The sequence below is a fragment of the Saccopteryx bilineata genome, chromosome 2 (assembly GCF_036850765.1).
Source record: "Saccopteryx bilineata isolate mSacBil1 chromosome 2, mSacBil1_pri_phased_curated, whole genome shotgun sequence".
NCBI classification, from domain to species: Eukaryota; Metazoa; Chordata; class Mammalia; order Chiroptera; family Emballonuridae; genus Saccopteryx; species Saccopteryx bilineata.
Window position 1 is genome coordinate 171,691,583 of NC_089491.1, and position 10,710 is coordinate 171,702,292.

A 10,710-nucleotide genomic window follows, 5' to 3' on the forward strand; every position below is an offset into this window, starting at 1 on the left:
CCTCAGACTCACTCTCAATCTCTTTGTTCGCTGCTTTTGTTTGTTTATTTGTTTTAGAAATTAAATTTGCCTGACCAGGTGGTAGGTCAGTGGATAGAGCATTGACCTGGGATGCTGAAGACCCAGTTTTAAAACTTAGAGGTTACTGGCTTGAGTGTGGGCTCATCTGGCTTGAAGCCCAAGGTTGCTTGAGCAAAGAGTCACTGGCTCAGCTAGAGCCCCCTGGCCAAGGCATGTATGAGAAGCAATCAATGAACAGCTAAAAGTGCCACAACTACTAGTTGATGCTTCCCTCTCACTTCCTGTCTGTCTCTCTCACTTAAAAAAAAAATTAATGGGGTGACATTGATCAGTAAGAGGATATGAATACATAAGTTTTAAGTAAACATTTCTATAGCATTTGAACTGTTGATTGCATTGTGTGCCCATCACCCAAAGTCAGATCATTTTCTGTCACCATATATTTGTCCCTCTTTCTCCCATCCCCTCCTCCTCTTGGTAACCACTTAGCCCACTGCTGGGAGCAATAACATTGGGATATGTATCTGTACAGCGAGGGAGACGGACACACAAGAAAGGGAACCAGAAGAAAGGGGGCCAGGGAAACTAGGGTGGGAGGAGGCAGACCTGAGGCTTGTGCAAAGTGAACAGAGACTCCCCACGTCGCTCACCCCCACTCCTGTCTAGCTCAAGTGTAAAGATGTCTGTGGGGAATCCCAGTCCAGGTCTTGGACTGCAGCCACAGCTGCTGAGAATTCTCCACAAGTCCACCAGGCGGCGCCAACGACACGAAAAAGGAGTCTCCCATAGGCTAAGACTCCCCTGCGGTGTGTCTCACGATTCTAGGAAGACAGGTCCAGACCCAGTCTCGGACAAAGGAAAGAATCAGGCTTTTGTACCTCTGGTGGGAAACCCATGCCAGAGACACAGAAGGCATGAGAAGAAGTGGGGGCAGGGCCTGGGAATCTGAGCTCCACCTCTGCTTGGCCCTATATAAAGTAATCCTTGGGTTAGTCCTTCCCCTCTCTGGACCCCAGTTTCCCTATGAGTAAAATGAACAGGTTTGAGTCTATTAAAAAGTTATTAAAAAAAAAAAAAGTTATTGAGGCCCTGGCCGGTTGGCTCAGTAGAGCGTCGGCCTGGAGTGCGGGACTCCTGGGTTCGATTCCCAGCCAGGGCACACAGGAGAAGCGCCCGTCTGCTTCTCCACCCCTACCCCTCTCCTTCCTCTCTGTCTCTCTCTTCCCCTCCCGCAGCCAAGGCTCCATTGGAGCAGTTTGCCTGGGCGCTGAGGATGGCTCTGTGGCTTCTGCCTCAGGCGCTAGAATGGCTCTGATTGCGGCAGAGCGACGCCCCAAGATGGGCAGAGCATCGCCCCCTGGTGGGCGTGCGGGTGGATCCCCGTCAGGCGTATGCAAGAGTCTGTCTGACTGCCTCCCCGTTTCCAACTTAAAAAAAAAAAAAGTTGCCTGACCTGTGGTGGCGCAGTGGATAAAGCGTCGACCTGGAAATGCTGAGGTCGCCCGTTCAAAACCCTGGGCTTGCCTGGTCAAGGCACATATGGGAGTTGATGCTTCCAGCTCCTCCCCCCTTCTCTCTCTGTCTGTCTCTCTCTCTCTCCCTCTCTCTCTCCTCTCTAAAAAAAATGAATAAAAAAAAATAAAAAGTTATTGAACCCTGTGCCCTAACGGGATAGCCAGACTGGCTAGAGCGTCCTCCCCAAACACAGTGGTTGCCCTTGTCAATCTCCAGTCAGAGCACATACAGAAACCAATCCATGTTTCTGTTTGTCCCCCTCCTCTCTCTGTCCTCTTCTCCCTTCCTCTCTCTCTAACATCAATCCATAAAAAAAACTTAATTAAAAAATATGATAAATTTAAAAAAAAATTTAAGATTTTTTTTATTTATTCATTTTTAGAGGGGCGGGGAGCAGGAAGCATCAACTACCATATGTGCCTTGACCAGGCAAACCCAATGCTTCGAACCGGCGATCTCAGCATTCCAGGTTGATGCTTTATCCACTGCGCCAACACAGGTCAGGCAATTTTAAAATTTTTTATTGAGCCCTGGCCTGGTAGCTTGGTTGGTTAGAGCAGTGGTCCCCAACCCCTGGACCATGGACCAGTCCTGGTCCGTGGGCCATTTGGTACCGGTCCGCAGAGAAAGAATAAATAACTTACATTATTTCCATTTTATTTATATTTAAGTCTGAATGATGTTTTATTTTTAAAAAAATGACCAGATTCCCTCTGTTACATCCATCTAAGACTCACTCTTGACGCTTGCCTCGTAAGTTTGACAATTATATATATTTTAAAATACCACAGTTTTTACACCGGTCACATAATTTTTTTCAAAGTTCATTTATTTATTTTTTTATTTATTCATTTTAGAGAGAAGAGGGAGAGACAGAGAGAGAGAGAGAGAGAGAGAGAGAGAGAGAGAGAGGAGAGACAGAGAGAGAGAAGGGGGGAGGAGCTGGAAGCATCAACTCCCATATGTGCCTTGACCAGGCAAGCCCAGGGTTTTGAACCGGCGACCTCAGCATTTCCAGGTCAACGCTTTATCCACTGCGCCACCACAGGTCAGGCCTGGGTCACATAATTTTATTTTGTGCATTTATCCGTCCCACTCTAAAGGCCAGTCCGTGAAAATATTTTCTGACATTAAACGGGTCCATGGCCCAAAAAAGGTTGGGAACCACTGGGTTAGAGCATCTTTGGATCGCCCAGCAGAGCACATATAGGAGCAAATTGATGTTTCTCTCTTTCTCCCCTCCTTCCTCTCTCTCTAAATATCCATTAATAAAAATTTGTTAAATCATCTCATTGTTAAAAATAATTATAAATAAAATCAATAAATTTTAAAAAATGTATTCAGACTTCATGTATCCAAGACCAAAAAAACTGGGACAGTGCTACTTATCATATGCTAGAATACCTTCTCATCTGGTCCTCCAAATGGTCTGTGGGATAGAAGAGCACACTCTTTTCTCTCACATAATGGGGGGTGGGGATGTGAGAGAGAGACCTCTTTATTTCCAGAATTAACTTCAACCACATGCTCCCAAGAGCAGCCAGTGACTCTGTGACCCTCCCTCTAGGTAGCTAAGTGGCTAAAAGGTCAAACAAGAAAGGCCAGACCTGAACCCAGAATCCCTGTGGGGTTCTCCTCTTTGCTCATTTCCCCCTCTCTACTCACTTCGCAGTCTTATAGAAGAAAAGAGAAGGGAGGATGCTGGCAGTTAAAGAGGAAGGAGAGGGAACTAGGGCCTCCTGGGTTTGTCAACTGTGAAGTTGCAGGTTGGAGTTCACGGTGGGTTCAGAAATGGAAGCCAAGAAGAAATTTGGGGTTTGTTCGATTTTTCCAGGTCTTTGTAGCTAAAAAAAAAAAAAAAAGGCAGAGACTGGAGATCCAGAATTCTGGCCTCATAGTAGAGTGAGTGGAGAAAAGCAGGGGCTGAGTCACATGTGTGGAGACATAGGGGCTAGAAGAAATTGGGGTTAGAGGAGCTGGGATACTAGCATGCCCCACAACTACCCCAAATCTAGTCTAAAGCTGATTTCATGATTTACCCCTTTCCTAAATGTGCTGTACTTCCTACTCCCCACATTCCCTATCTTTTCTTTTTCTTTCTTTCTTTTTTTTTAAGTGAGAGGAGGGGAGATGGAGACAGACTCCCACATGTGCCCAGAAGGGTGGGGAAGAGAAGCAGATAGTTGCTTCACCTGTGCACCTCGACCAGGGATTGAACCCGAGACGTCCCCACATGAAGGCAATGCTCTATCTACTTAGACAACCCACCAGGGTCCATGTTTCCTTTCTCATTAAGAGTAACACCAACCACCTGGAAAACTGGGATTCATCTTAGGCTTTTCTCTTTTCAACCCTTCATCTAATGACTCACTAAATAAATCCTATTGGACTTTTTTTTTTAAGAGAGAGAGAAAAAAAGGGGATAAGGAGCAGGAAACATCAACTCATAGTAGTTGCTTCTCATATGTGCCTTGACTGGGCAAACATGGGATTTAAAACTCAGCATTTTGACCAGTAGAGCATTAGCCCAGCGTGTGGAAGTCCCAGGTTTGATTCCTGGTCAGGGCACACAGGAGAAGCACCCATCTGTTTCTCCACCTCTCCCCCTAACCATTCTCCCCCCCACCCTCCCACCTCCCACAGCCATGGCTCCATTGGTCAGGCGCTGAGGATGGCTCTGTGGCCTCTGCCTCAGGCCTAAAAAAAATGGCTCAGACAGCCCCAGATGGGCAGAACATTGCCCCCTAGTGGGCTTGCCAGATGGATATCTGTCCCATCGCATGTGGGAATCTGACTCTCTGCCTCTCCTCCTCTCACCAAAAAAGAAAAAAAAGCCAACTCAGCACATGCTTTACCCACTGTGCCACCTCTGGTCAGGCCTATTTGACTTAACAACTTATATAGATCCTGATCACTGTTCTTTATTCCCATAATCACTGCCCTAACCAGGACTGCAGAACATTAAAGCAAACTCTGGACATTGGCCTTCTGTAAAGACATAGGTAACATAACCCATGCAGCTGACCCTGGCCCTAACTCAGGCTTTGCCTGTCTCTTGTCTGAATGATGCCTCTTTACTGCTCTTTCTCATTTCTGGCCTGCATGCTTTCCCTCCTACTCACAGCTATCTCAGTGTCTGTCTCCCCATCGCCTTCAGGATAGAACCCCAGCTCTTCAGCATGATATATGAGGCCTTCCTTGATCTCAGCCCGCTCACCTCTCTAGGATCTTCTCTGTTGCTCCCTACCTCACACTCTTTGTTCACCTCTATGTAACCCTCTATGACTCTATGCATCCTGTGCCCTTTGTCTAGAATGTCCTTTTTATATTCCAAAAAAAAAAATTCCTGTTCATCATTAAAATCCAGCACAAGTGGCCCTGGCCATTTGGCTCAGTGGTAGAGCATCGACCTGGCGTGCAGGAGTCTGGGGTTCAATTCCCAGTCAGGGCACACAGGAGAAGCGACCATCTGCTTCTCTACCCCTCCCCCTCTCCTTCCTCTCTGTCTCTCTCTTCCCCTCCCGCAGCCAAGGCTCCATTGGAGCAAAGTTGGCCCAGGCGCTGAGGATGGCTCTATGGCCTCTGCCTCAGGCACTAGATGGCCCTGGTTGCAACAGAGCAAGCCCCAGATGGGCAGAGAATCACCCCCTGGTGGGCGTGCCTGGTGGACCCCGGTCGGGCGCATGCGGGAGTCTGTCTGACTGCCTCCCTGTTTCCAACTTCAGAAAAATACAAAAAAAAAAAAAAAAAATCCAGCACAAGTATCTCTGTGGATGCTTTCCTGACCTTCTCAACAGTTAGCTCCTTTCCCCCCCCCCCCTTTTTTCTGAAGCTGGAAACAGGGAGAGACAGTCAGACAGACTCCCGCATGCGCCCGACCGGGATCCAACCGGCACGCCCACCATGGGGCGACGCTCTGCCCACCATGGGGCGATGCTCTGCCCATCCTGGGCGTCGCCATGTTGCGACCAGAGCCACTCTAGCACCTGGGGCAGAGGCCAAGGAGCCATCCCCAGCGCCCGGGCCATCTTTGCTCCAATGGAGCCTTGGCCGCCGGAGGGGAAGAGAGAGACAGAGAGGAAGGCGCGGCGGAGGGGTGGAGAAGCAAATGGGCGCTTCTCCTATGTGCCCTGGCCGGGAATTGAACCCGTCTCCTCCGCACGCCAGGCCGACGCTCCAGTTAGCTCCTTTTAAACCAGCCCCTGATACACTTTAAAGCAAGAGTTGCCAATTTCTCCTAAAGGGTCAAATAGTAAATATTTTAGGTTGTGCTGGCAAAGAGCAAAACTGAGGATATTATGTAGGTATTTATATAACCATTCAATTTGTAACCATTTTTTAAATTATTTTTTTTTTTTTTTTACAGAGACAGAGAGAGGGATAGACAGGGGCAGAGAGAGATGAGAAGCATCAGTCATTAGTTTTTCATTGTGCATTGCAACACCTTAGTTGTTCACTGATTGCTTTCTCATATGTGCCTTGACTGCGGGCCTTCAGCAGACCGAGTAACCCCTTGCTGGAGCCAGCGACCTTGGGTTCAAGCTGGTGGGCTTTTGCTCAAACCAGATGAGCCCACGCTCAAGCTGGCGACCTCGGGGTCTCGAACCTGGGTCCTCCGCATCCCAGTCCGACGCTCTATCCACTGCGCCACTGCCTGGTCAGGCAAATTTGTAACGATTTTTAAATGGAAGAAACATTGTTGGTTTATGACCCACACAAAAACAGATGGCCCATAGGCCAAAGTTTGCTGATCCCTGCTTTAGAGAACCAATGAAGCATTTATATATTTACGTGTCTGTCTCTTCTACTAGACTCTGCACAAGCCCGTGTACCAAGACTCCTTGTATACCCCAGTGTCTAGTTCAGAGTCCAGTGAATAGTAGGCACTCAAATCATATTTTTTAAGTAAGTGGATGAATGATTTGGTTGAATGAGCCCTGTGGGGAGTGAAGCCAGAATCCTAACTGCTTCATTCCCACCTTTCTTCATCTGACTCCTTTCCTCAGATGGACTAGGATATCATATAAGACGCTCTGATGTGAACCATCTCCAAGTCCTGGAGAGAAGGAAGGCATGCCCCCCCAAACAAAGCGAAGGTTTCTGGGGTGCCTAGAGTTGCTCCTGGAACTTGGTCTTGTCCTCTGGCTCCTTGAGAAGTGGCCCAGATATTCTGATACTCTGTCTCTTTGCCTCGACAATTCTCAGCAATGGTCTTATAGGCATTCTGCTATGCAAAGAGAAGAAGGAAATCGAGCTTGGGTATCAGAAAGGAGAAAGAAGAAATGAAATGGCTTTGGGGTAAGTAGCAGAAGAATTTCAACAGAGAAGCCCAGGTTTCACTAGCCAAAGCAGAACAAGTAGGACTGGAGACAGGGAAGGAAGTGGCTAAGATGAAGTAACTGGGGAGTTTCTTATTCTTTCAGTCTAGTTGTATAATAAGAGACATGAAAGCAGGGTAGCAGGGTACATTCTATTTGAAGCCTCACTGCTCATTAGAAAGGACTGCCCTTTAGTAAGTTTGATTTCTTCTTCCACTAGAGAGAGAATTGAAGGCTGGGAGACTCAGGTAAGTAATTTTGTGGTGGGTGTACTTTTCTTTCTCTATGTCTTCATATCCCAGGTGGTAAAAACAAACAAGAAAACAACAACTGAGGCCAGCATGTGTGTGCAGTGAAGTAGGCCAAAGAGAACTATAGCAGCATCATGGATACAAAGCGGGGACTCTTGGGTAGTCTTTGGAAACAGGAATTTAAAAGGTTGGAGGGCACTGGGGTTACTGAGAGTATCTGGATGGAGATTGAATGAGGCCTGCAGTTTGCAGTAGACAAAGACTGAGATAGATAAGAATTTGGGAAAATCTTTGAGAAAAGATTTGGGAACTTGGGAAAGGACTAAGAGAGCCTAAGGAGAGGATTGGGAATCTTGGGATGAAGAGGCCTGGTGAACTCCCAGAGGAGTTCAGGTGTCCAGGGACCCAGCGTTGTGCAAGAGATATAAATTCAAAGTCAAGTTCTGACTGCCTTCCTCTCCTACCCATTCCCCTTCAGGCTCCATCATGTGGAACACCTCTGATGTCAACTTTTCCTGCTACCATGAGTCTGTGCTGGGCTATCGTTATGTGGCAGTTACCTGGGGAGTAGTGGTAGCTGTAACAGGCACTGTAGGCAACGTGCTTACCCTGCTGGCCTTGGCCATCCAGCCTAAGCTCCGTACCCGCTTCAACCTGCTCATCGCCAACCTCACAATAGCTGATCTGCTCTACTGCACCCTTCTCCAGCCCTTCTCTGTGGACACCTACCTCCACCTGCACTGGAGAACTGGTGCCACCTTCTGCAGGGTTTTTGGGCTTCTCCTCTTTGCATCCAACTCTGTATCCATCCTCACCCTCTGCCTCATTGCCCTGGGACGCTACCTCCTCATTGCCCACCCTAAGCTCTTTCCCCAAGTGTTCACTGCCAAGGGAATAGTGCTGGTGCTGGTAGGCACCTGGGTGGTGGGTGTGGCCAGCTTTATTCCCCTCTGGTCTGTCTTTACCTTGGTGCCTGTAGTCTGCACCTGCAGTTTTGACCGCATCCGAGGCCGACCCTACAGCACCATCCTCATGGGCATCTACTTTGTGCTTGGGCTCAGCAGCGTTGGCATCTTTTATTGCCTTATCCACCGTCAGGTGAAGCAAGCAGCACAGGCACTGGATAAATACAAGCTGCACCAGGCAAGTGTCCGCTCCAACCATGTGGCTAGGACAGATGAAGCCATGCCTGGTCATTTCCAGGAGCTGGACAGCGGGATGGCATCAGGGGGACCCAGTGAGGGGATTTCATCTGAGCCAGTCAGTGCTGACACCACCCAGACCCTGGAAGGAGACCGATCAGAAGTGGGGGACCAGAGCAACTGCAAGATATCTAAGCAGATGGCAGACAAAAAAAGCACTCCAGAAGCACCAGCAAAGGCCAAGCCAACTAAAGGAGCCCAGAAAGCTCAGGACTCTCCATCAGAGTTTGGGAAAGTGACTCGGATGTGTTTTGCTGTGTTCCTCTGTTTTACCCTGAGCTACATCCCTTTTTTGCTGCTTAACATCCTGGATGCCATGGTCAAGGCTCCCCGGGTTATCCACATGCTTGCTGCCAACCTCACCTGGCTCAATGGTTGCATCAACCCTGTGCTCTATGCAGCCATGAACCGCCAGTTCCGCCAAGCGTATGGCTCCGTCTTAAAACGAGGGCCCCAGAGTTTCCGTAGGCTTCACAGTTTCCGTAGGTTCCGTTAGAACTGTGTTTCAGTCACTAGAATCGCGGATGTTTCACCAGAACTAGAGTGGCCAGCTGGTATGGGAGTAAATGAAAGTAATACCTGTGGGCATTTTCACAGACAACATTCCCTTAACCCCAAACCAGGCTTCTCTATCCCTTGCTCAATGTTTCAACCCTAGGCTGCTCAAGATGCACTATTAATTATTAATAAATGAATTCTACCCTTTTAATGCTCAGGTGTGGTCTTTGGGGAAGATAGAAATAGGCCAGTGTTAGTTTGCAGTTAGAACTTAATAGCGGAGGGTTTGGGGGGTGTGGGGGGGGGGAGAGCCCAGATCAGAACAGAAACAGGAACAGTGGGCCTGGGATATAGCCTTCAACTAAGGGGTTTCTGGATATAAAATATGTGAATTGTTAAAGAAAATTAGCCAGAATTTTGGTTTAACTTCCCAGAAATATCCCCTATCCCTAATTACTACTGCCAGGACCCTCCTGTCCCTTCAAACAGTTGTTTCTTAGCACAAAAAAAATTTTTTAACTCAGCTTTAATAACCACTTCAGTATGGCTACCCCCTAACCCTTGCCTTATCCAAAGAGAATGGTCATAGGAGAGCACTCTTGCTCTGTAGAAATGGAACTGAACTTGGCTGAAGCAATGACAGAGAGGCATTCTACTTGCCCCTGGCAGGGTCACACTGGTTGGAGCTAATTCACCTAACCCCTCGCTTCACCTAGGCTTGCTCTTTTCATCCTTGAGTTGTGAAAGCAGTACAAAGACTCTAGTTAAGAGGACTCAGGGGCCCCTGAAGGGAGATCATACCATTCCCTTCCTCCAGACTGACCAACATCCTGTCATATGTGAATTTAAAGCACATGTGACCACTAGGTGATGCTAGTTCTCTGTATTTCTTTTCTGTCTTCCTTGTTCAGGACAGAAGGTTGTCAGAGGGGCTGGGAGTCTAGAGATACCCCCATCCCTCCCAGCCAGCAGGGGTGAAGAACCAGGTATCTGTACCCCTCTCTTTTCCGAAACTGAGGAAAAAAAGTGAAGAATTATACACTGATTATTTATGAGGTATTTATTGTCTACTTGGTTAGGGTGGTGGAGCAGAGTGTGCCAAGTGCTGGCACTGGGGACGGAATGTGAGAGTCATGTTGACAGTAATAGTAGTGCTCTGGCTGCAGCTGTTCCCTCCCTGCCCTCAAGTCCATGATTTGAGAGGAAAAAGTAAAATCCAGAGAGATTCAGACAAGGACAGAGAGAACTATAGTGGGGTGGACACATATTCTCACATTTAACATACTTTCAGGGCCCAGGAATCCTGCCTCCTAATTTGGAACATGTGCTTCTAAAGTGTCTTCTTCCACAAAAATCACAGCATCCTAAAGTGAATCAAGTTCAGGTTACTGATGCAGGGGCCCAAACAGTTGGGGTGAACAATACAGGACCAAAAGGAACAGCCTGACCCGTTGGTGGCACAGTGGATAGAGCATCAGACTGGGATGCAGAGGACCCAGGGTCAAAATCCCAAGGTCACTGGCTTGAGCACGGGCTTAGTAGCTTGAACACGAGGTCGCTGGCTTGAGTGTTGGATCACAGACATGAACCCATGGTCACAGGCTTGAGCCCAAAGGTTGCTGGCTTGAAGCCCAAGGTCACTGGCTTGGCTGGAGCCCACCGTTCAAGGCACATATGAAAAAGCAATGAATGAGGCCCTGGCCTGTTGGCTCAGTGGTAGAGCGTCAGCCTAGCGTGCAGAGGACCCCAGTTCGATTCCCGGCCAGGGCACACAGGAGAAGCGCCCATTTGCTTCTCCACCCCTCCACCGTGCCTTCCTCTGTCTCTCTCTTCCCCTCCCGCAGCCAAGGCTCCATTGGAGCAAAGATGGCCCGGGCGCTGGGGATGGCTCTGTGGCCTCAGGCG

General features: G+C 48.4%; 1 protein-coding gene across 1 annotated transcript; it reads left to right on the forward strand.

The window, feature by feature from the left end:
• Positions 1-6,917: 6,917 nt before the first annotated feature.
• Positions 6,918-9,002, forward strand: GPR84 (G protein-coupled receptor 84). Its single transcript, XM_066254863.1, has 2 exons — positions 6,918-7,102; positions 7,584-9,002. The coding sequence occupies exon 2, from the start codon at positions 7,592-7,594 to the stop codon at positions 8,801-8,803; it is 1,212 nt and encodes a 403-aa protein (XP_066110960.1). The 5' UTR covers positions 6,918-7,102; positions 7,584-7,591; the 3' UTR covers positions 8,804-9,002.
• Positions 9,003-10,710: the final 1,708 nt, after the last annotated feature.

Coding starts and splice junctions, on each gene's coding strand:
- GPR84 (XM_066254863.1), top strand. CDS start 7,592: ATGTGGAACACCTCTGATGTCAACTTTTCCTGCTACCATGAGTCTGTG.